A 26,663-nucleotide genomic window follows, 5' to 3' on the forward strand; every position below is an offset into this window, starting at 1 on the left:
TAGAATTCTTATAAGTAAAACTGAAAATATGAGCCTTAGCACACAAGTATCTCTTCTCTTAAGTTGAGGAATCCTAAAAGAAAACTTACTGAGGCCTCGAATTCTTTAACATCCTTTCAGTGTTGAGATTAAGAAAATAAAGTGTGAGGGGGTAGAGATGGAGCCAAGATAGCAGAGGAAAGGCAACAACTCAACTGAACTCTCCCCCAAAACCCTCCAAATACTTTTAAATAATGCCATAAGACAATTGCTAGAGCAGCAGAACCCACAAAAGAACAGGGTTAAATCATTTCCCAGCCAAAGACAACTTAGAAGATTGGCAGGAAAGGTCTGTCACACCCACTTGAGAGTGGAGTACAGTCAAAAAGACCTGGCCCCAACAAACCAGGAACAGGCCTTGGGAGCCACTGAATCAGTAGCAAAAGTGGCTGCTTCTGGAAGTCTAAGCCCACAGATTTTGTGTTAAACAATTGATCAGAAGGAGATTACAGGGGTCACTTTGCTGGCACTGAAACAGGACTCTGTTGCTTTGCTTATACTCAGATCCAGGTTGCAGTCCTGGGTGGAGTTCCAGGGCAAGAGGAAGCACTAGCACACTAACCGCCATGGAGCAGGGACCCTCCTCACAGTTCCAGGGCAGAAAAGAATGCTTGTAGTTTCTCACAGACCAGAGCATAGGCCAGGAAAATAATAAATGCACCTCTCCTTAAATCATACCACCTACAGGTCCCTAGAATTATCTCTGAACATAGCTATACAAAACCCCTGAAGCTTGGGACAGTGTTCCAGACACCCTGGAAGTAGAGACCTACTTTAACAAAGAGTTAAAAGTCAAGAAATAGACTGGGAAAATAAGCAAACAATAGGAAAAATTCTGACTATAGAAAGTTACTATGGTGACAAGGAAGATCAAAACACACACTCAGAAGAAGATAACAAAGTCAAATCTTCTACAACCAAAGACCAGGAAAAATATGACGTCCTCAGATCATGCAACAACTCAAAAAGGATTTTGAAAATCAAATAAGAAAGATAAAGGAAAAATTGGGAAGAGAATGAGAGCGATGCAAGAAAATCATGAAAAAAAGAGTCAACAGTTTGGTAAAGGAGAAACAAAAATTCACTAAAGAAATAAACTCCTTAAAAAGTAGAATTGACCAAATGAAAAGGGAGGTACAAAAGCTCACTGTAGAAAATAATTCCTCAGAAATTAGAATTGAGCAAATGGAAGCTAATGACTTTATGAGAAATCAAGAAATAATCAAGCAAAACCAAAAGAATGAAAAAATGGAAGACAAATTGAAATATCTCATGGGAAAAACAACTGACCTGGAAAATAAGTCCTGGAGATATAATTTTAAAATTATTGGACTACCTGAAAGCCATGATCAAAAAAAGAACCTGGACATCATCTTTCAAGAAAACATTAAACAAAACTGCCCTGATATTCTAGAACCAGAGAGTAAAATAGAAATTGAAAGAATCCACTGATCACCTCCTGAATGGGATCCCAATATGAAAACTCCCAGGAATATTAGAGCCAAATTCCAGAGCTCCTAGGTCAAGGAGGAAATATTGCAAACAGCCAGAAAGAAACAATTCAAGTATTATGGATCCACAGTCAAGATAATGCATTTAGCAGCTTCTATGTTAAAGGATCAGAGGACTTGGAATATGATATTCCAGAATGCAAAGGAACTGGAATAACAACCAAAAATCACCTACCCAGAAAAACTGATCATATTCCTTCAGGAGGGAAAATGGGCATTCAATGAAAGAGAGGACTTTCAGGCATTCTTGATGCAAAGGCCAGATCTCAGTAGAAAATTTGACTTTCAAATATAAGATAATCCTAAAAAGGTAAACAGGAAAAGAAAATTATATGGTATTTAATATGTTTAAGCTATTTACATTCCTACTTGGGAAGATGATACATATAACTCATGAGAACTTTCTTATTATTAAAACAGTTGGAAGGAGTATATATAGACAGAGGGCACAGGTGTTAGTTTAATATGGAGGGGTGTTATCTAAAAAAATAAAATTAAGGGGTGAGAGTAATTCACTGGAAGAAATGGAAATGGAGAGATAGAATGGGGTAAATTATCTCCCATTAAAGAAGCAAGAAAAAGCTTTTACAGGGAGGAGAAGATGGGAGTGTAAAGAAGAGTAAGTGAAACTTACTCTCGTCAGATTTGGCTCAAAGGTGGAATAACATACACACTCAATTAGATATAGAAATCTATCTTATCCTGCAGGAGAGTAGGAGGGGAAAGGTATAGGAGAAGGTGGGGGTGGGGGAGATGATAAAAAGGAAGCCAGATTGGGGGAGGGAGCAGTCAGAAGTAAAATACTTTTGAGGAGGGACAGGGTGAAAAGGAGAAATAATAGAATAAAAAGGGGAGAAGGATGGAAGGAAATACAATTAGCAATAGTAACTGTGAAAAAAAAATGAAGCAAGTTTCTTTGAATACAAGTCATTCCCCAATTGATAAATGATCAAAAGATATAAACAGTTTTCAGATGAAGTAATCAAAGCTATATATAGCCATATGAAAAAAAGTTCTAACTCACTACTGATTGGAGAGATGCAAATCAAAACAATTCTGTGGTACCATCTCATACCTATTAGTTGGTTAATAGGAAAAAAGAGGAAAAATGACAAATATTGGAGGAGATGTGGGGGGAAATGAGACATTAATGCACTGTTAGTGAAGTCATAAACTGATTCAAGCATTCTGTAGAACAATTTGGAACTATCCCCAAAGGGCTATAAAACCATGCATACTCTTTGACCTAGCAATACTACTACTAGGTCTGCATCAAAAAATAGATTTAAAAAAAAGGAAGAAGTCCCATGGTACAAAAGTATTGATAGCAGTTCTTTTCTGGTGGCAAAAAAAAAAAAAATTGAAATTGAAAGGATGCCTATCAATTTGGGAATGGCTTAACGAATCGTATTATGTAATTATGATGGGATATTATTATGAAATAAGAAATGATGAAAAGGATGCTCTCAAAGAACTCACAGAAGAATGTGCTGAAATCATCTTCTAACCAAGAATGGCTTGGAAGGTCAGAAGGAGGGAGCTGCTGTGCTGATACAGGAGTCGGGCCCAACCCCACAGTCACCCTGACACAGATCCAGTCTCAGGAAGTCCTCACCAGAGAAGGAGACTGCCAGAGCCTCTGAATCAGATGAAGCACCAGTGTCGTCTAGAACTAAGCTCACAGTCTGGTGAGTGAGCTGAGCCCTGGGCAGGGGAGAGACCACATGGGTCTATGCTGGTGCTAAGGCAGAACTTGGGTTTTACACCCCTGCTGAGAACCAGGAGGTAGGCTCGAGTAGCAGGGTCCAGGTGGGGGAGGGGCACAGGCTCATGGGAGCTAACAAACACAACACACAAAGCTGGTTGATTAGCAAGTTGGTCTGGGGTCATCTAGTACCAGGAAACAGGCCAGGCGAGGGAAGAACCTGATTCTCCTTAAATCATACCACCTGGGACTTCTTAAGCTTGGGATACTACAGCCTGGAAACAGTACCCCACTTGAAGGAGCTAAAAGTCTAGTAAAAGAAAGGCAAGATAAGCCGACAGAGAAAGATGAGGACCATAGAAAGTTTCTTCAGTAACAAGGAAGACCAAGGGACACCCTCAGAGGAAGATGTCAACATCAGGGCCCCTATATCTAAAGCTTCCAAGAAAAATATGAATTGGTCTTAGACCATAGAGGTGCTCAAAAAGGACTTTGAAGATAAAATTAGAGAGGTAGAGGAAAAAATGGAAAGAGAAATGAGGGTGATGCAGGAAAGACATGAGAAAAAAGTCAACAGCTTAAAAAGTCAAATGGAAAAGGAGGTCCAAAAGCTCTCTGATGAAAATAATTGCCTAATAATTAGGATTGAACAAGTGGAAGCCAGTGACTTTATGAGAAACCAAGACACAATAAAGCAAATCCAAATGAATAAAAAAAATAGAGGGCAATGTGAAATATCTTCTGGGAAAAACTGCTGATCTGGAAAATAGGTCCAGGAGATATAAATTGAAAATCATTGGTCTACCTGAAAACCATGATCAAGGAAAGAGCTTAGACACCATCTTCCAAGATATTCTCAGGGAAAATTGCCCTGAAATTCTAGAAGAAGCAGCTAAAATAGAAATTGAAAGAAACCACTGATCACCTCCAGAAAGAGATCCCAAAAAGAAAACTCCTAGGAATATTATAGCCAAATTCCAGAGCTATTTCCAAATTTGCAAGCTGCCAAAAAGAAAGAATTCAAGTATTGTGGAGCCCCAGTCAGATTAGCACAAGATATAGCAGCTTCTACATTAAAGGACCAGAGGGCATGGAATATGATATTCCAAAGGGCAAAGGAAATGGGATTACAACCAAGAATCACCTACCCAGCAAAACTCAGCATTATCTTTCAGCAGAAAAAATGGGACTTTAATGAAAAAGAAGACTTTTAGATATTTCTGATGAAAAGACCTGAACTGAATGGCAAATTTGACTTTCAAATACAAGACCCTAGAGAACCATAAAAAAATTGGAGCTGGGGGAAATACCTGGGGTCATACAGTGGGTGACTGTCTTGTGTCTGAGGCCAGGTTTTGGCTGGGATCACCCTGGGTCCAGGGTGATGCTTTGTCCACTGTGTCACTTAGCTAGATGATAACATCTTTAGGGTTAAATTGAGGGGTGAAAGGAATTCACTGGGGGAGGGGGAAAGGCAGAAGTGAAATCCTACATGAAAGTAACAGGAAAAGGCTTATGGAGTGGGAGAAGAGATGGGAGAGAAGGAGGGCAGTAAATAAATTTTACACTCATCAGAAAAGGCTCAAAGATCTTAAACTCATCAGAGCTGCCTCAAGGAGGGACTAACAGACACACCCAACTGGGTGGAGTAATCTATTTATTCTGGGCAGTAAATGAGCCTAACACTCATCAAAATTGGCTCAAAGACCTCAATCTCATTAGAATTGGCTCAAGGAGGGAATAATGTACACACTCAATTGGGTGGAGTAATCTCTCTAACCCTGCAGGAAAATAGGAGGGGAAGGGGATAAAGAGAGAGGGGCAAAAGAAGGAAGGGCAGAGAGGGGGAGGGGACAGACAGAAGCAAATCCCTTTTGAAGAGTGATAGGATGAAAGAAGATGGATAATAGAATAAATATCATGGGGAAGGGAATAAGATGGAAGGGAAACAGTTAACAATTGTAATCATGAAAAAGAGAAAAGGGGGGAAAATTGTACAAAAAATATTTATAGCAACTCTTGGTGGAGGCTAAGAGTTGAGAATCAAGGGAATGTCCATCAATTGAGGAATGATGGAAAAATCTGTGTTACACGATTGTAGTGGAATGGACTTGTGCTACAGGAAATAACAAACAGGATGATCCCGGAAAAACCTTGAAAGACTAATGAACATCAATGTATAGTGAAGTGAGCAGAGCTGAGAAGACATTGTGTGTAGTGACAGCAGTATTGCTCAATGAGCAATTGTGAATGACAACTACTCTCAGCAGTGCAATGATCCAAGACAATCCCAAGGAACTAATGAGGAAGCTTACTGTCCACCTCTATAGAAAGAACTGATAAAAAGAACACTTGTGGATTGTACGTATATAGTCTGGTTGCGATCTTGTGGAGGGGGGAGGAAAGGGAGGGAAGGAGGGAGAAAAATTTGGAACTCTAAAACTACCCTTACATGTAAATGGAAAATAAAATAAATGTTTGTTGCCAAAAAATTTGTTTAAAAATTAAAAAAAAGAATTACACCCTCTCCACACAAAACCAAAAAAAAAAAAAAGAAAAAGAAAAGAAAAGGATGCTCTCAGAAAAACCTATAGTTACATGCAAAGTGAAATGCACTGTATACTGGTCATTTCCATCATGTCCTTTATGAATCAATGAACTGAATGTGACAGCCTTTTTTTTATTTTGAACGATGATACCCACATTGTTTGTTCCCTTTATGTAGTATTTTATTTCCCCCCAGTTATGTATAAAAACAATTTTTAACATACATTTTAAAAAATTTGAGTTCCAAATTATTTTTAATAGTAGAACTGTGAAGGACTTAGGATGAAAAATGCTCTCCATCCCCAGAGGAAGAACTGATGTTGCCTAAATTCAGATGAAGCATTTTTTTTTATTTTACTTGAGTGGGGTTTTTTGTCTGTTTTCTTTTACAACATGACTAATATGGAAATGTTTTGCATGCCTACACATGCATAACATATATATATATAATAGATATAGATATTGCCTTCATGTATGTGTGTGCATATATGTGTATATGTATATATGTGTGTGTATACATTTATCTATATACACACACACATACACATATATATATCTTTCTCAATGAGGGTTGGAGTGAGGGAGGAAGAGAAAGAATTTGGAAATCAACAGAATGAGTAGAACTTTGTACACAGTAATAGCAACATTGTGCAATTATCAACTGTGATAGATTTCACCCCTCTCAGCAATACAATGATCCAAGGCAATTCCAAAAGACTCATGATGGAAAATGCTCTCCTAGAAAGAATCCAGAGAAAGTACTATGGAGTCTGAATGCAGATTGAAGCATACTATTTTCACTTTGTTGTTGTTTCTTTCTATTGGTTTTTCCCTTTTGTTCTGATGCTTCTTTTACAACACAACTAAGGATTGTACATGTATAACCTATATCATATTTCTTGCTACCTTGGAGAAGGAAGAGAGGGAGAAAAATTTGGAATTCAAAAATCTTCAAAAATGAATGTTGAAAACTATCTTTACATGTTATTGGAAAAAAATACTATTAAAAATAATTTGGAACTCAAATTTTTTTAAATGTATGTTAAAAATTGTTTTTATACATAACTGGGGGGAAATAAAATACTAAATAAAGGGAACAAACAATGTGGGTATCATCATTCAAAATAATAAAAAAAAAAAGGCTGTCACATTAGGTTCATTGATTCATAAAGGACATGATGGAAATGACCAGTTCTCCATTGATGAATGTTCCTTTGAGAGGAACAATGAACCTTGAAGGTAGAGGTAAAAATGGAAATATTATTCATTTTAGTTATGGGTATACCATGGGAGAACAAATCATTTATATGAGAATCCATGGTAAGGAGTTCACTACTAGAAAAAATAAAAATATAAGAAAAGTAGCTCACCTCTGCTTTTCCATCATTAAGAAGCAAGGACTACATCCTTCCTATATAGCCAAAGGAAAAAGGACAAGCAAAAAATGTCCAAAAAAAAAAAAACCCTCTAATTGCAAACAAAGTTGGGGGGTAGGGGATGGAATCACTCTGCAAACAAAGAGGAAAAAAATCCATCCCTCACTGTCATTTAAGTTGGAAATTATCAGATATCTTTTCTATGCTAACTTTTTGAAATAACTTTTGTTGTTTTCATTCATTTCAGTCATGTCTGACTTTTCATGGCCCATTTGGGGTTTTCTTGGCAGAAATACTGGAGTGATTTGCCATTTCTTTCTCTAGCTTATTTTACAGATGAAGAGCTGAAGCAAAAAGGGTTTAGTGACTTTCCCAGGGTCACACAGCTAGTGTCTGAGGTCAGATTTGAACTCATGAAAATAAGTCTTCCTGAGTCTTCCACTACACCACCTAACTGCCCCCAAAATAACACTAGACCTAAAATATTTGTCCCAAGTGTAACACATATATTTTTTTATTTTTTTTTTGCTGAGGCAATGAGGGTTAAGTGACTTGCCCAGGGTCACACAGCTAGTAAGTGTCAAGTGTCTGAGGTCGGATTTGAACTCAGGTCCTCCTGAATCCAGGGCCAGTGCTCTATCCACTGCGCCACCTAGCTGCCCCACACATATATTCTTTCTCCCTCAATGGTGCATTATTTTCTTCTGTCAAACAAACAGCAAGCATAAGACTCCTCTATTAACCTCTGTGCCATGAAAATTATATGTATTGGGCAGCTAGGCGGCACAGTGGATAAAGTACCGGCCCTGGATTCAGGAAGACCTGAGTTCAAATCTGGCCTCAGATACTTGACACTTACTAACTGTGTGACCCTGGGCAAGTCTCTTAACCCTCATTATCCTGCCCCCCAAAAAAACAAAACACATTAAAAAAAAAGAAATTATATGTATTTTCTGAGCCATGGTCTGTAATTTCCTTTTTCAATTCCATTCCAAAATTCCCTTGTCCAACTGACATGGTTAGGTGATGCAGTGGATAGATCTTAAGACTTAAAGTAAGGAAGATCTGAGTTCAAATTCTTCCTCAAACACTAGCAGTTTGACCCTGAATAAGTCACTTCACCTCTATGTGTTTCAGTTTCCTCATCTCTACAACAGAGATGAAAATAGCACCTACCTCAGAGGGTTATTGGGAGGATCAAATGAGTTAATATATATTAAATGTTTTACAAACCTTAAAGCTCTAAATAAATGTTAACCATAAAATGGCATACCTTTTAATCCTGATATACTATACTGTACTATATACTATACTATACTATATACTCCAAGGAATAATATGACTATATTTATAAGAAATGATGAATATGATAAATAGAGAAGCACTGGAAGACATGAACTGATGCAAAGTAAAGAAGCAGAACCAGGAAAACAATATAAATAATAATTATAATAATTTAAATGGAAACAACAATAAAACAATTGGTACTGAATTCTGCACAATTATAATGACCAAAATTGGCCCCAAAGAAGAGATATGAGAAGGCACTTCCCTCCTTCGTTTGCAGAGATGTGGTATTATCAGTATGAAGCATTGCATATAATGTTAGACTAGATATATTGATTAAGATTCCCCACCCTTTTTATTCTTTATTTCAAGGGACAGCCCTCAGGAAGACATAGGAGGAGGGATACACTAGGAAATGCAAATGATTTATAAACAAAAGATAGAGTAAGTGAGAGGCTCTAGGAATATGGCAACACCTGTCACAGTGAACATGACCTAAGTAGAGAATGTTGTTTTAAGTACAGAGGACTGAGTGAGAGAATATGGGAAGGGATAAAAATGGGATAAAAAGAGAAGGATGGTCTTTGTAAATATTAAAACTATACAAATACACCAAATACCTGGAATAATTTTTTTTAAACTATCTTAAAGTTACCTTCATTCAGAAAGATCTGGATGAAAAAATACACACACACACAAGCACAAAGAGGAAATAAGAAAAGGTCTAGAGGTATAGAGGAACTCTGTGGTAGGAAAACAAAGTACTCTTAGAAATCCTCTGGTTAGTAAACACAACATTTGAGCACATGACAACCATCATGGGCAAAAGTTTAGAAAAAACACTTTATTATAAATTATAATTTAGTTAAAATACAGCAATGTGAAATAACTTGGTTTTATTCACATCTTCATTTTCACACAGGAAAAAAAAATTGAGGGTACCAAAAGCTACTGGCACTTCTCCAGGCACTCACTACTCTGTTTGAATCAGGAACAAGATTCTTCTCATTTCTTGGTCATATTTTGCAGAAGTGGAACCCTTAGAGACTTACATTCTAAAAGTCCTTGTTGGAGCACAGCAGTGATTTTAAAAACAAAATTCGTTCTTTTAACAAGGTTAATGACTGTATCAGAAAAAAAAGAAAATTCAGCTTTGAAATTCAAAAATATCTTCTCTGTAAACAAAGAATTTATATGTACTATAGTTGCCACTCCAAAAAATTATTCTATTTTAGGGTCCTCATTTGCTGGTGGGTAAGGTTCTTGCTTCAGTCATAAACAATCTTACAAAAGAGCATTCAGACAAATTATTTCTAAAGTCATTCCATTTTTAAAAATATATGATCATGGTTGTTATAAAGCAATCACAGAGACTGATTCACATTTCAAGAAAAGTGTTGGCATGCTTTACATGCCTATAAAAACAAAAGTTGATGAAACAATTCCACAGCTAGAAAAATAAAAAGCATGAAAGTATAAAAGTTCATAAACACTGAACAAGACCTTGAGTAAATCATTCTATTTATCAAATTGTTTTCAAGTTTGGATTGATGTAAACCCAGTATCTGTTGAAAGGAAGCATTAGGTATATCATTTTCAGTATCTGTATAGGTGACTTCAGCTGAATAGTTCATTCTAAAAATAGATTTGATAACATTGTTTGAAATATCACCATCGCCTATGCCATTTGTGTCAAATGCTGTGTTAGTAACCTGCTGATATTCTATGTCAGTAAGGTCCAGGGAAAGAAAGTTCTGAGGGGTAGAAATAACTTGTCTCCAGTTTGGGGGTCTGGATGTATGGCTGATAGGTTTCAAATCTAAATAGGCTTCAATACAAATATCTTCTGAAATGCACACATTGATGTCATGAACATCTTTTACAGTGACTTTTGTTTTACATTTGGAACCTGCATAGCAGTTGCAATAAAATTTCTCTGAAAATTCTTGTAGATCCTGAAGGTTTGGCTTTCCATAAACCATATATGTGTTGTCCTTTCGAGTTTGAATGATGAATCTCTTTGGGTTCAGATGAAGGTAGTCACTAGAATTCCAGTGTTTTCGAATACAAGCTCCTTGCTCCTGGCAAAGGACCTGGCTACACATTTTGGCCGCAAGAGTGACATTGACAATGTAAGGGTTCAGTGTAGTCCTCATGTAATTGTCTAAGACTGTGCACGTTTTCTGTGGAGAAAAAAAAAATGGGATCAAAAAAGTCAAAATGTGATAGGACAATTAATTTTAGGAATACTTTGGTTAGAGATCAAAAATAATTTAAAAATAAGCTCTTAAAGCAATATCAGAAAACTGAAAGTTTCTTCTTTTATAAGAAGAGGATCTAGTAAGAAATAGAAAATGCTTGGAATGATTTTACCCCATTTCCCCCCAGCTATACTTGAACTTCTCAATCATGCCTTCTTACCCCCATCAAACCACAGGAACCACGGTCAAAAGGAAAATCTCATTATCCTGCAAGATTAAATCAGCCTTGGTACTCACCTATCATCAGTGTCTCTTCTCTGATTAAACCCTCTGATTTGGAGAGCAGAGCCATGTGCTCTACTCCACTCCACTAGCTGCAATGCTTTTGAACTCCTTTGGACTTTTTCATCATGCCCCTGCTCTGGGTACGTTCTTCCTGCCTTCACACACACACACACACACACACACACACACACACACACACACACCACTTTTCACTTCCTTTTGTGTATTGTCTTGCCCCATTAAATTTAAGCTCCTTGAGGGCAAGAAATAGCTTTTTATTTATATTTGTATCCCTAGTGCTTAGCACTGTGCCTAAAAATATCTACTATGTAAGTATTATTAAGTATTATATAAATATTTAAATAAATACATAGTAAGTATTTATTGACACTGATTCTTATAAGCAAGTTTACGGAATTATTTCTAATACAGTCAAATGGGCATTCTTTGTGCAATTTCCTGAATCTCTGAACCATTAGCTAAGTTGAAACCTAAACCAAATATCTACCAATGTCTCCGTGAAATGTTTTAAGTAGAGAAGTTCCATGAAATCTGTCAAACAATTTTAAGCAGCTTTGGAGGGAAAAGACAATTCTCTAGATTGTAAACAAAGAGGGTCAATGAGTAGAAATATAAATGACAGTCTTTATCCCAAAATTGAAAACATAGATGCTCCTCCAACTTATTAATACAGCATGAGTGACAGAAGCCTTCTCTCCTCATGAGTAATAGCCACTGATGAATTAGCAAGCCATCCTATTCCAATAAAGACACATAGGAGCACAGTGCTGAGCTCTGAGTCATAAGACCTAAAGATGAATCCCATTTTTGATACTTATCTGTGTGACCTCAGGCAAGTGATTGAACCTCTTTTGGCCTCACTTCCTCAACTGTTCCTCACCTATTAGTCTATGATCTTGCTGTCATAATATAGCAAAAGGGAAAAGGAGACCAAGAGACCTGAAATCCTCACTTTAAATCTAAATTTGAATCTTCAACTTCCTTTCTTCTCAAACTTCTCTAGTCAATGGAAATAACTTTCCCTGTACTTTGGCTTCCATTGGAGAAATTGGGGGGGTGGAGCAGAAGTGTTGACAAAAGCACTAAGAGCAAGGCTCTTGGTAAATTGTCAGTCTTCTCTATAACAATACTGTATCTTTCCTCCTCACTATTAACCACTATTTCACTTCTGGAATGCCTGAAGGCAAACTATAGAGGTCTCTGGCATACCAGTGGTTAATTCCCAATAGCTTCCTTCCAAAAGCAGTCTTCCTAAATCAGCCTTCCTATTACAAAGATGTTAGTTAGGTAATCACCTAATCATCTTCCTAAAGTCTCTGTTCCTATTAGATTGGTCTTCTTGCTATCTCTAAAATACACTTTGTTTATTGTCACCTCTAAACATTTTGTTATGCCACTACTCTGTCTGAAACTCCCTTCCTGTTCTCTTCAGGCAGAGTTCAAAGCCATACTTTTTTCATTAAAACTTGCCTTATTGGGCAGCTAGGTGGTGCAGTGGATAGAGCACCGACCCTGGAGTCAGGAGGACCTGAGTTCAAATCCAGCCTCAGACACTTGATACTTACTGGCTGTGTGACCCTGGGCAAGTCACTTAACCCCAATTGCCTCACCAAAAGAAAAAAGAAAAAAAAACTTGCCTTGCCTTGCCTTATTATGTTTTCCCACTGATATCTCAGAAGTCTATTAGCATTTCCTAGTCTAAGCTTTCTGACATTATATATAATATTGAGCTATTTATTTTTTGTATTCCTTTCACCTACAATCCTATCTTTTCTATTCTATGTATATGGAAATGCTCATTTTCATATTTAACTTGGGAATAAAAATGTTACTTTTTAAAAGGAGAAACAGAGTTTACCCACATAATTACTGAATTTTACAAAAGCACAAAATAGGGGCAGCTAGGTGGTGCAGTGGATAAAGCACTGGCCTTGGATTCAGGAGGACCTGAGTTCAAATCCAGCCTCAGACACTTAACACTCACTAGCTGTGTGACCCTGGGCAAGTCACTTAACCCCAATTGCTTCACACACACAAAAAAAAGCACAAAATATCAGAGATTGACAGGACCTCAGAGGTCATCAAGTCCAACTCATAACTAAGCAAAAATCCATTCCTCAACAGCACTGACAAGTGTTCACTTAGCTTCTGTTAATATAATTCCAGCACAGGGCAGCTTGGTGGTTCAGTGGATAAAGCAATAATCCTGTATTCAGGAAGACCTGAATTCAAATCCAGCCTCAGACACTTGACACTTACTAGCTGTGTGACCCTAGGCAAGTCACTTAATCATTGTCTCACCAAAAATAAATAAACAAACAAATAAATAAAAATCCAGCAAACAGAGAGCCATTACTTTCCAAGGTACCACAATAATTGTGTGTGTGTGTGGCAATTGGGGTTAAGTGACTTGCCCAGGGTCACACAGCTAGTAAGTGTCAAGTGTCTGAGGCTGGATTTGAACTCAGGTCCTCCTGAATCCAGGGCCAGTGCTCTATCCACTGCGCCACCTAGCTGCCCCCACAATAAATTTTTAAACAACTCTAATTGTTAGTATCTCCAACCTCCTTTCTGCCTTCAGGGACCAAGCAGAACCAGTCTACTCACTCTTCACAATTTGTAGTTCATAGTAGGAGCTCAGTGAATCCTAGTTTGTTAAGTTGATTGATTGGCTGGATGTTTAGATAGCCAAATGAGACATGTGATAGAGGGCATATCTAGTCTCTCTGATTCCCTGGAAATCATCTATATAGTCACAAGGACTTCTATGTCCCTACTATCCCTTTTGTTCTCATGATCAAGGAGGAAAAATGAACATTTTGCCTACCTCTTTTCTATCTGTATGCATATAATTCCTTTTAAGTCCCCTTTCCCATTAAGAAATCCTGGCTTATCAGTGGAGCTTAGATGAATTCATTCATACATTAACACTGACATGCTGTTACACATTACAGTACAACTCTAGTACTTCCAAATGTCAGAATTATAGAATAAAGGCCTTGGAAAAGATGGGGAAAGAGAATAGAAGAGGGTATCTGGAAAAGGATCAAAGTACAGGTTCAATGAGAGCATACAATGATATTTGGGAGAGGCCTTATGATACATTGAAATCAATAGAGATATATAGAACTGACACTATTGAGGAAAAATAGAAAATGTTCTATAAAAGAGCTAGAACTTTAATTCTTAGGATATAAATTCTCCTCGATCATTGTGTAAGTGAGCAAAACAGCTCCTTGAAAAATGTTTTACTTTTCTTATGCTGAAACCACATAACCTTTTTGTGTTGTGGACTCCTTTGGCCATCTGTTAAACACTATGGACTTCTGCTCAGACTGAGGCTTTTAAATGCATGAGATAAATACAGGGGCAGCTAAGTGGCGCAGTAGATAGAGCACTGGCCCTGGAGTCAGGAGGACCTGAGTTCAAATCCGGCCTCAGACACTTGACACTTACTAGCTGTGTGACCCTGGGCAAGTCACTTAACCCCAATTGCCTTACCCCCCCAAAAAAATACATAGTCTGAGATAAAATACATAAGATTACAAGGAAAACTAATTATATTGAAATACAGTTATCAATTTTTTTTAATGTAATAAAACCAATTTAAGAATCTCTGACATAAAATCTCAGCACGTATTATGATTAACAGCTCTTGAGAATGTTTCTCACCAATTCAATTTACCTTGCTTTGGGTTAAATTGAGGCTTCCCCACATTATTATTCCAGAGACACCCAAGGCAACAGACTCTCCAATAGTATTGACAAGGTCACCCTGAAAACATTAATATAGGGATAAGTTGAGTAAAGACAAAGCAAAAATATTGTACATAGAACAGCAGAAACAGACTTAAGTAAACTGATATCATAATTATATTAAGTACTCATACAGAGTGGGCCAAAGGTCACGATGTTTTAATAACTTCTTTTTTGGGAGGCAACAAGGGTTAAATGACTTGCCCAAGGTCACACAGCTAATAAGTGTCAAGTGTCTAAGGCTGGATTTGAACTCAGGTCCTTCAGAATCCAGGGCCAGTGCTTTATCCACTGAGCCACCTAGCTGCCCCCTGTCTTAATAACTTTTTGAAAATTACTTTTTGCCATTTATAAGATTTGATTGTTCACATATAATGTAAATTTGTTTTATATATATATATGCTCTATATGATGCTATGGTACTATAAATCAAAAACAAAAATTAAAGGACTTATTAAATATTGAAACCCTTTTGTGACTTTTGGTCCACTGTTGTATGCACCAATAGGATGTAAGCTTCTTGAGGATAGCAACTGCTTTTCATTAGACCATAGGATCCGAGATTTACATCTGAAGGTGACCTTTCTGGTCTTTTAATCCAAAGCCTTTGGTTTATAGATGAAGAAATTGTGGCACAGAGAGATTAGTGACTTAGCCCTCATCATATAGGTAAAAAAGTAGGAGAGCCAGGATTTAACCTCAGGACCTGTCCATCACTCTTTTTACTAATCAACAGTACCTTGAACCATGCCTTGCACTTAGTAGATACAGTTATCCCTTCGACATTGTACCTTTCCCCATCCAGGTTTTGATATATTACAGGTCAACATAAGAAACTTAATGGAATTTGGGGGGAGTTTTGTGGAAGCCGCAAATGATACAAAAAGCCCAGCAGACAACCCAAAAAAAGTTTAGAAACTCAGAAATGCATAAAATATATGTATAGAATTGTATCATATCAACATATTTTATCTTTTAACACCATAATAATTCAGACCTCTCTGGTACAAAGAGAGGGCAAAAAATTTTGAGGATTTTCAGTTCATGGGGGGGGGGGAATAGCGCCCCTAACCCCCACCAGGGGATGACCGTATTTAATAAATGTTTGTTAAATAAACGTAGTATTTTCTTCCACCTTCACCAAAAGATCATAGGATTGTTAGGAGCAAACTACGATTTTATTATAATCATTATCGGTAAAACTCTTACAAAAGATACTTTCTCATTTAACAGTTTTTGCAAAAAAAAAAAGCTTTTGCAAATTCACGCTTCATCTATTTTACCGTCCAGTTACTTCCATTCGTTGGAGGGCTGCCTTGTATTTGTGTGTGTGTGTGTGTGTGTGTGTGTATGTGTGTGTGTGTGTGTGTTGGTATATTTTTCTATAATTGCTTATTTAACAAAGTTACAAAGATCTCTCTGATGCTGTTAAACAAAACTTTTAAAACATACCTCTTTCCCTCCTAGCCAAATGATACCACTACACAAACCCCCAAAGTCTATAAATTCCTAAATTCTTTTTTCTAAGGTTCATTTCAAATGCTGCATTTGGCTGTCCCCTAAAATCAATTGTAAGCACCTCCACCACCACCAGTCCCTATCACGGTTTACTCACCTCAGAAAGATATTGAGCTGGGGCATCAGTAAAAACTGGACGTGTATATACAAAAATCGGAAGAGGTTTCTTGAAATGGACAACTTGAGAAACCCGAATGGCTTCCTTAATACGGTTACGTACAAAGAATTGAGTCTTTTGAGTTTCCTTTAGCTTCTTGGATATATAGATAGATGGGAAAAGTGCAGTGCTCTCTTTCCACAACCAATACAACTCATTGTTTCTTGCTATTTCTACATCAAAGCAACTTCCATTGTAATTGGGGCCTTTGTAGTTATAATTATAACAATCAGGAAAAAGGTAATAGCCCCACAAGTGATTTGGCCTCAGGGATTTCCCCAATCTTAAAGTCTCTAGCATAAAAATCTTTGCTGCCTTTTCAAAATCTTTTTTGGCAGCCTTCTGGGCCTCAGCAGCATTTAATTGGATATTTAGTTGTTGAATCAGCTCAACAGACCGGACCTGGTAAATAGTTTTTGGTTTCCAGTTCCTTACCCAATTAGGCCGCCAGTTTTCCCAGTCAATAATCACCAAACCAAAAGTATCTTCCGATGGAATATAGTAGACAATGTCTTCCTGTGCTTTAGCTAAATGCTTCTTTAAAGAAGCCAACTGCGGGATCCCCTCATTGAAAGCTTTACCCGTTTTTTCATTTATGTAAGGATAGTAGCCAAGCCTGTCCGTGTAAAACATAGTAATATTCTGATTTGTAACTTTCTTTAGAGTACTTCCAACAAAGGAAAAGAGGCTCAGATCCAATGGTAACTTAAACTTCTCAGCACAGATTTCTGTTGGAGCATTCCAGGCCATAATTAAAGGAAGGTTTGGGACAACAGGGGCTGCTTGGAAAGTCAGTACAGGATAATAAGGAAGTAAAAGGATGGTAATCACTAGGTAGGATGTTCTGTTGCAGATTCCATAACTCCCAACAAAAATCTGGATAATTTTTTGTATTGCCATTGCAGAATCACCGTGGAATTCACCGGTGCTTCTGTTCCCTTTGTGTTCGCTGATATTTTGGACAAAACCTAAAAGGTAAGAGGACAGAAAGGTAAATGCCAATGACTAGAAGCCACAGGTTTGTAGGATTTTTGTGTTATGCTCTAATATTCAGCTTCTTACTCTAGGAACTTTTTCTTGCAAGTTGTTTCACCTGTTATCAAAAGAAAAACATCATTCGCTACATTTCAGCATCAGTGAATGAATGCTTTGCTAACCAGTCCCTCACACTTAAGAACAAGCCCTCTCTTCTATACTAGAAGATGGAAGAAACAAATTCTTACCCAGTATTAGGATTAATTCTTATTTACAGCTATATGTAAGGACTTTGTCCCATGTTTTAGATTAGAATGTAAAATACTTGAAAACAGAGTCTTCGCCTCCTTCCTTTGTAATTTTCTTACTCTGCAAGTTGCCTGACAAATTACTGGGCACTAAATGAGCCCTTAAGAAAAGGGGTGTGTCAGAGGAACTCCCCTAAACAACTAGACAAGTTAACAAGACTTATTCATTGTCTGGGGTAAGAAAAGCACCTCCCTTGTAAACTGTGTGATCATTCTCATTGGCACCTGGTCAAGAAAACAGAAATTACTTTTCAGTGGCTAGGGTGGCTCATTGGAATTCATGTGTTAGCTCCCATCAGAATAATAAACCTGAACTCAAAAGGATAATTTAAAGACTACTATGATCACACTCTTTACACTCTCTAACCCCTTAAATAACTAATGTACCCAAAAAATAAAAGGCAGAGGAGGGAAGTGTTTGGGGCACTTAGTCCATATCCCTAACTCTAGATAGCTCTCTGAAAACATAAGAAAGCTCTGACAGCTGGTTCATTCTTTTATTGTCTCTCCCACTGCTCAAGGTTCCTGAGGCTGAGTTCTTTAATGCTCACTGAAAAAGCATCTATCTAAGTAGGTCTCCAAATAGATATTTGTATCATTTCCACAAAGTTTAACAAAGGTTTGTTTAAATAAACAAAAGTTTATCTAGGTTTGTGGAGTCCCCAGTCTACCTCAGTGCTTATAAGTATCACCCTAAACACAAAGGGAAAGAAAAATAATTAAATAATAAATTAATAAAAGACAAAAAAATGATTAATAGACAATTAAAAAGATAAATGGGGAAAGGGAGGAAACAAGCTTTACCTCCAAAGAAAGTATTCCTGACAAGACACCAAGAAAAAACTTGCGACCCAGAGTTCTCTGCTCCCATAGACCTCCAAAAAGGGAAAGTATTCCTGGCAAACCAAGATATAATCTGTGGTCTAGGACTCTCTGCTCACATGGATCTTAATAATAGTTAGTATTAAATAGATTTGAAAAGTATTATACATATATTATCCCACTTTATCTTCCCAACAACCCCGTGAAGTAGATTTTTATAGTCATTTTACAAATGAAGAAACTAAGGGCTTGGAGAAGTGATAGGATTTTCCCAGGGACATGCAACAAGCAAATGTGTGAGGTAGAATTTGAATTTGGATTTTCCTGTCCTGTCCTGTCTACCTCATTGACACTTTGCCACTTCCGTACAACATTCCCTTTAGATAATTGTTCCCATGGAAAACTGACTCTAGGAAATCTCCAAATTTAGCTTTTATGTATAGTTTCCATAAAAGTGGATGACAGAGTCTCTATCTCCCATAAAAGTTCTCATGTTAAAAAATGCATATCAGAGAGGCGGCTAGGTGGTGCAGTGGATAAAACACCGGCCCTGGATTCAGGAGAACCTGAGTTCAAATCTGGCCTCTGACACTTGACACTTACTAGCTGTGTGACCCTGGGCAAGTCACTTAACCCCCATTGCCCCACAAAAAAAACCAAAAATGCATATCAGGTAGATAACAGTCTTTCCCACCAGAAGGGACCTTATAAGGCCTTTCAAATCTTACCTAATTAAGTTAGACTAAATGACCTTCAAACTCTAAATCCATGATCCCTTGATTTAAAAAAAATCATTTTACAGATAAAGAAATTGAAGCCCAAAGAAGTTAAATACTTAACCTCTCAAGAGGCAGTATGTGTCAAAGGTAGGATATGAACCCAGCTCTTCCTATTCTAAGTTCTCTTTCCTTTCCACCCTTTTGTAGAAAGCAAAGAGTAGGTACAGGAAGCCCATAAAGCAATATAGAAGATAAATAAAGCCTTCACAATAATTCATGAATTCTTCTTGGAAAGGAGACTGGATTAATACAAATCACAGAGTGGCACTATTAAATTTCTGAAGGTTATATGTGGGACAATGGGAAATAGGGATTTGTATTAACCAGAAGACAATAGTTTGTAGTTGCTGGATTCCATCAGTCCTGAATAACTCCTGATGTGCAAAGCAGCTACACACACCTAGCAATGGAGATCCTCAAGTGTGGCTCCTTCACTCTTAGTCTCTCCTTGCTGCTGCATATCTCTAACTCCAGGGGACAATGGGTAATTCTTTCCCTTTTTAATGATCAGTACTTCAACCATCCTAATAGAGCCACTAGGCACATTTCCTCTACTTTCACTATTCCTACAACTTTCCAAGGCAAAATAGCACAGTGCCTGGTACTTCTTGCTGTTCAATCACATCCAACTCTCCATATCTCCATTTTGGGATTTTCTTGGCAAAGATACTAGTGGTTTGCCATTTCCTTCTCCAACTCATTTTACAGATGAGAAACTGAGGCAAATAGGCTTAAGTGACTTGCCCAGGGTCACACAGATAATCAATGTCTGAGACTGGATTCCAACTCATGAAGATGAATCTTCTGATTCCAAGCCAAGTGCTCTATCTTCTGTACCAGCTAGCTGCCCACCTGGCACTTAGTAAGAGTTCAATAAATGCTCCCTAGGATGAAAACCAATTGGGAGTTAGTTGTTTTGTTTTTGGTTTTGTGTTGTTTTTTTTAGCGGGGCAATGGGGGTTAAGTGACTTCCCAGGGTCACACAGCTAGTAAGTGTCAAGTGTCTGAGGCCCGATCTGAACCCAGGTACTCCTGAATCCAGGGCTGGTGCTTTATCCACTGCACCACCTAGCCGCCCCCTTGTAGTTAGTTGTCATTGTTATTCTTAATTCACCTCCATCTCTTGCAATCCCTGGTTTCCTTAGAATCTCAGGCCTAGTACCAACTTCTGTGTGCTGTGTACTTTCATCAGTGAGGTTAGCAAAAGTATTCAATTCCTAAGAAAGTTTACAAACTTTCTACCAGAAGATTAATTACCCTGAAAAGTCAACCTAGTGATTAAACTCTCCCAACTTAGTGAAGCTAGTCCTTGGATAATTGGACATTCTTGATTGTACTTAGAGGAACAACAAACCAAAAATCATCTTTTCTAGAATTGTCTTACCTTGATTAAAAAGTGAAATAAGGAAGATACAGAAATCTTACAATATCCAAATGTTCTACTAAAAGAGATTTAATGGCTTTAGAGAATTTTATTCCCTTAAATCTTATAGCAATGTGCTCTCTTATGCTAAATATTAAGAAATAATTTTACAGCTTCAAGGTTCTTGTTAAAGAGATTGACTCTGCCCTACCTTAACAATGAAGGAGATAATAAATGTTCCTCTTTTCTCCATTTCTTCATAAATTGAAGTAAAGTAACACTTCTGGTGGTCAAAAAGTCAATGACTTTAAATTATACTGTCGATTGGTTTAGGACTATTGAGACATATTATGAGAAATGAAAATGCCTTGAGTCTAAGAACAAGGAATTGGATCTATATCTTTCAGTAGTTGGTATTTGCAAAAAGTTCCTTATAAGAAGACCATTGAAATGGTCTTAATTTCCAGTGGAAAAAAAAATGCAATTATTAGATAATATTAGGTTGCTAACATTTTGGTCCAGGATTATACAATTCCAGTTAGAAGAGTTTTCTCCTCTCAAGATAGTGTCATTTTTTTACCTAATGAAAAGGTTTTAAAAGCTTATCCAGTGATCCTTCTGGCTATTCTTTTTGTAAGGTCAAGTCAATAAACCTTTGTTAAAGGCTTACCTTGTGCCAGGTGAGGGCTCAGAATTCAGAAGATGGTGACACCCTCATCTCCCTGTAATTCCCCAAGCTCTCTAACAGGAGCCTAGCATTAGTGTCCCAGGGCCTGGCTCCCAGCCATGGGATATTATCCTGCCATACCTCAACTAAAGGTATGCTTTCTATTACTTTCCCCAGAAGCAAAATTTCCTAACTTTGACCCCTGTCTGCTTCAACCAAGTTCAATCCTCAGCTATCCTGGTGTGATAGAATCAGCTCCATCCCACCCCCATCATTTTCCCAAAGCAAAGATTAGTTTTTCCCTAAAAAACAACAAAACTGTACCCAGAACTTAGTTGGTCTCCCTGTCTTTTCCTGATTCCCCTTAATGCCAATCCCTTATCTCTATTGATTATCTATGTCTTATTTACTCTGCATATATATATATATATATATATGTGTGTGTGTGTGTGTGTGTCTCATTTGCCCATACATACGTATATATATATAGAGAGAGTTTGTGTTGTTTGCATGTTCTTTCCCTCATTAATGTGAGCTCCTTAAACACTGTCTTTCTTTGTATCTCAGAATTTAGTACAGAGTAAGATTTTAATAAATGCTTATTTTATTGCTAGCAATTGTGTATAGGGAGATCTCTCTATGGGGCAGGAAGTAGGCTCCCACTCATATAGAACAACTAGTTCAGTGGGTGCAGGAAAAGACTGTCCAAAAGAGCAAAAAAAAAGTTGGCAAATCCATTATTCCCTGGTTCTTCTTGACTGCCCTGCAGAAGATGGACTGACAATATAATAAGGCTAAAAGTGAGCTCAATCATTACATTCAGCAACTAGATAGCTCTTGGCTTTTGAGTGTAATGCAAAGGAAGTATAGAAGCAACTAATGGAATTGATGGCTACACTAGTGATAAGATCTCTCCTGATTGGGGTAGAGGGTAACAGATCACACCCAGGAACCCATCTGATGATCTTCAATCCCAGAGACTGGATATGATTCTTACTGACATCAGAGCCATAAGACAGGAGAATGAGAATAAAAGTAATTGAGAGACTTGGGAACACCCACCAATGATTATAAAAATAAAAACCATAATTATCCCATTACAGCTCTAACAAGGAATGTGATTCCTTGCCATGACAGAACAGGGGTTAGACAGGCCTTCTCCATCTAGGAGATAGGATATTTGCATAAAAAATTCAAATAGAAACCTAATGAGTCATTGTAGAAATAGTTCCAGGGCACATAAACAAATTGAACCTATACTGAAAGTGGTCTGCTGCTGATTTCTATAGGCTGGGGAAAGTATCAGAGGACTCTTATAATCTATTGCCTTTATTAATGCCTCCAGACAGGGACCACTCTCCAAAGATTTGGGTCTTCTGATAGGTGAAAAAAGTCAAAACTTCAATAATGAACACACAAAAATTATTTGGATCCAGCTTTTAAACATTTAAGGCATTTCAAGTCAACAAATATTTATTGACAAAGTATCCCAGAGTCTCAGAACAAAACAGTTGATAGAATGTGTCACTATGAGAGATAGAAAACTCTGGACACTGGAAGTATCTCATTTCAAAAGTTGATAGTACAGTAATTTGTGAATAGGTGGGGTTCCAGAGAAGAATACATTTTGGATTTAAAAAAAAAATACAAGGCCTGAAATAAAATGGCTTATTCTTGTCTTTTCTAAGATTTAACATAAAGACAAGCATTTCAAACAGAGCAAATGAAGGTATCCATCATGAGTAAATGAAATCAATATTTCCCTATTATTTCTTTGCTCCTTTTATAAACTCTACTCCTGATACAACTTCCTAGAGAAAACAAACAAACAAACAAAAAAAGCCTTCCCATATTCCACACCTTTTCAGAGGTCTTGACTTGTGGCTCTTAACTATTTAACCACTCAAGTCAGTCAGATAAGAAGGAAATCTTTAAGATTTCCTATATTTGTGTTCAACTGTAATATGAAGATTCTTTTTTAATTTTTTTTTTTTAGTGAGGCAATTGGGGTTAAGTGACTTGCCCAAGGTCATACAGCTAGTGTCAAGTGTCTGAGGCCGGATTTGAACTCAGGTCCTCCTGAATCCAGGGCCAGTGCTTTATCCACTGCACCACCTAGCGGCCCCATGAAGATTCTTTTTTAATCATAAAAGTATTTTATTATTTTCTGGTTACATGTAAAGATAGTTTTCAACATTGTTTTTTATAACATTTTGAGTTCCAAATTTTTCTCCCTCCTTTCCTTCCCTCCCCCTCTCCAAGACAGAAAGCAATCTGATATAGGTCAACAATACATTATTGTTTCAATTTTTCCACAGCTTCTCCAACATTTATTATTTTCCTTTTTTGTCATATTAGCCAATCTGATAGGTGTAAGGTGGTGCCTCAGAGTTTTTAATTTGTATTTCTCTAATCAATAGTGATTTAGAGCATTTTTTTCATATGGCCATAGATAGCTTTGATTTCTTCATCTGAAAACTGCCTGTACATATCTTTTGACTATTTCTCAATTGGGGAATGACTTGAATTCTTATAAATTTGATTTAGTTCTCTATATATTTTAGAAATGAGTATCAGAAATACTGGCTGTGAAAATTGTTTCCCAGCTTTCTGCTTCCCTTCCAATTTTAGCTTCATTGCTTCTATTTGTTCAAAACCTTTTTAATTTAATGTAATCAAAATAATCCATTTTGCATTTCGTAATATTCTCTATCTTTTATTTGGTCATAAATTCTTCTCCTCTCCATAGATCTGAGAGGTAAATTATTCCTTCCTCTCCTAATTCACCTATAGTATTACCCTTTATGTCAAAATCATGTATCCATTTGGACCTTATTTTGGTATACAATGTAAGATGTTGGTCTATGCCTAGTTTTTGCCATACTATCTTCCAGTTTTCTCAGCAGTTTTTGTCAGATAGTGAGTTCTTATCCCAGAAACTGGAATCTTTAGGTTTATCAAACAGTAGATTGCTATAGTAATTTACTACTGTGTCTCCTGCACCTAACCCATTCCATTGATCCACCACTGTATTTCTTAGCCAATACCAAATAGTTTGATGACTGCCGCTTTATGGTATAGCTTCAGATTTGGTACAGCAAGCACAGCTTCCTGTGCATTTTTTTTTCATTAGTTCCCTTGATTCAATATGAAGATTCTAAGCAAAGAATATTGGACTCATGAATTCAAAAAATTAAGATAGAGTGCATATCAAATAACATTCACTATCATTTCCCCAAATACTTTTTCTTCCCTGCTCCTGCCCTTGTACTGGATCAGACCTTATGACATCCAGGAAAGAATCTTTAGAAAGTAGCTAAGAAGGGGCAGCTAGATAGCACAGTGGATAGAGCACCAGCCCTGGAGTCAGGAGGACCTGAGTTCAAATCCAGTCTCAGACACTTAACACTTACTAGCTGTGTGACCCTGGGCAAGTCACTTAACCCCAGTTACTTCACCAAAAAAAAAAAAGAAGAAGAAAGGAAAAAAGAAAGTAGCTAAGAAAACTTATTCATCAGTTTTATCAGTTTTGTTAACATATGACTGGGCAAAGTAGTTTCTAATATTTTCATCATTTCCTCTTGTGAATTTTCCTTTCTCAATTTTAGTGTTGGCAACTTGTTTTTCCTCTTTCCTTTTTAAAATCAGATTAGGTATTAGATTATCTATTTTATCAGTTTTTAAAAAGTAGTTTCTAGTTATAATTATTATTTCAATGGGATGTTTTGCTTTCTATTTTGTTAATCTCTTCTTTAATTTTTAGAATTTCCATTTTTGCATATAGATGGAAATTTTTGATTTGTTACTTTTCAACTTTTTAAAGTTACTTGTTGAATTTATTTAATTATTGTCTCTTTTGTTAATAAATGATAATAGCTAATATGTAGTGCTCTAAGCTTTTCAAAGAATTTTACACATATTATCTCAATATATTGAAGAAAATATTTAGAAATAAACATTTTCTCCTAAGTACTGCCTTAGTTGCTTCTTAGTTGCTTAGTTATATAATCTCATTGCTGTTATTTTAGCTATTTTTCCTCTGATTTATTCTTTGAATAAATTATTATAATAAATAATTATCCCTAATTAATAAATGTATATATCTAAAACAAAAGGCCAATTATCTATATGCATATAAATACATGCATATACACATAAAATATGAGACCATTGCAATAAGACCTGGGTAAAACAAAGGTGTCTGACACCATCACTCTTATTGATGTAGTTCTAGAAGTACTGGCCATCAGTCAATTAAGAAACATTTATTAAGCATCTACTATATGCCAGGCACCATACTAAGTGCTGGGGATATGAAGAAAGGCAGAATATAGTCCTTGTCCTCAAGGAGCTCACAATCAAATGGAGGAAACTACTTACAAACAAATATGCACAAACAACTCATGTATAGGATAAAAAAAAATAATCAGCAGAGAAAAGACATTAGAATTAAGAGGGTTTAGGAAAGGCTTCCTATAGAAGGTGGGATTTTAGTTGGGACCTGAAGGAGTCCAGGGAAGTAATAACAAAATAAGAAAAAGAAATGGAGGGAATAAACAGAGGAAATAAAATTATCAAATTTGGCAGATAAGTTGGTCTACTTTTAGAATGCCAAAGATTTAAATAAAAATTAATTTCAAGGGCAGCTAGGTGGCACAGTGGATAGAACACTGGCCCTGGATTCAGAAGTACCTGAGTTCAAATCCGGCCTCAGACACTTGACACTTACTAGCTGTGTGACCCTGGGCAAGTCACAACCTCCAATGCCCTGCAAAAAAAAAAAAATTTAATTTCAACAATTCATAATTTCAACAAAATAGCAGGATATAAAATAAAGTCACATAAATCAGCCTTTCTCTATACTTCTAAGAAAATCCAATAGAAATAGGAACAGAAATTCCATTCAAAATAAACATGAAATGTATAAAATAAAAATACATTAGGAACTACATGAATACATTTACAAAAAAAAAACCTCTTAAAATACACACCTAAATAATTGGAGAGATGCTAATTATTGAGAATTGGGCAATGGCACTACCTAAATTAGGTACATAGGCAACTAGGTGGCATAGTGGATTGAGCAGCTGGGACAGAAGCACCTGATCATTTAATCAATTCATCAATAAGCACTTATTAAGCACATACTAGAGTCAGTCATTGTGCTAGGCCTTGGGAATAAAAAGTCAAAAGTAAAACAACCTTTGCTCTCAAGAAGTTTGCATTTGGTTGAGGCAATCATGTACATAAATAATTGTATACAAATGAAAGTTAATTGCCCGGTGGGAGGGAAGGTACTAGCAGCTGTGAAGATCAAAAAAGTTTTCACATAGGTGTCATCTGAAC

At 36.8% G+C, this 26,663-nt stretch overlaps 1 protein-coding gene across 1 annotated transcript; it reads right to left on the bottom strand.

Moving 5' to 3' along the window:
* Window positions 1-9,593: 9,593 nt before the first annotated feature.
* On the bottom strand, window positions 9,594-26,019 carry SPAM1 (sperm adhesion molecule 1). The gene is made up of 4 exons (XM_043969099.1): window positions 26,010-26,019; window positions 16,344-17,371; window positions 14,658-14,747; window positions 9,594-10,648 (listed from the first exon to the last, which is right to left on the bottom strand). Exons 2-4 carry the CDS (start codon window positions 17,301-17,303, stop codon window positions 9,881-9,883), a joined length of 1,818 nt encoding a protein of 605 aa, XP_043825034.1. The 5' UTR covers window positions 17,304-17,371; window positions 26,010-26,019; the 3' UTR covers window positions 9,594-9,880.
* Between the last annotated feature and the right edge of the window lie 644 nt (window positions 26,020-26,663).

The sequence above is a fragment of the Dromiciops gliroides genome, chromosome 5 (genome assembly GCF_019393635.1).
Source record: "Dromiciops gliroides isolate mDroGli1 chromosome 5, mDroGli1.pri, whole genome shotgun sequence".
NCBI lineage: Eukaryota > Metazoa > Chordata > Mammalia > Microbiotheria > Microbiotheriidae > Dromiciops > Dromiciops gliroides.

Bases quoted from the DNA above. Each gene is read 5' to 3' on its own strand.
- SPAM1 (XM_043969099.1), bottom strand. From the start codon at position 17,303: ATGGCAATACAAAAAATTATCCAGATTTTTGTTGGGAGTTATGGAATC. The intron at 14,748-16,343 runs GTGAGTAAACCG...TAATGTTTTCAG, and splicing joins CAGCTCAATATCTTTCTGAG to GGTGACCTTGTCAATACTAT. The intron at 10,649-14,657 runs GTAAATTGAATT...TTTTCTCCACAG, and splicing joins TCAATTTAACCCAAAGCAAG to AAAACGTGCACAGTCTTAGA.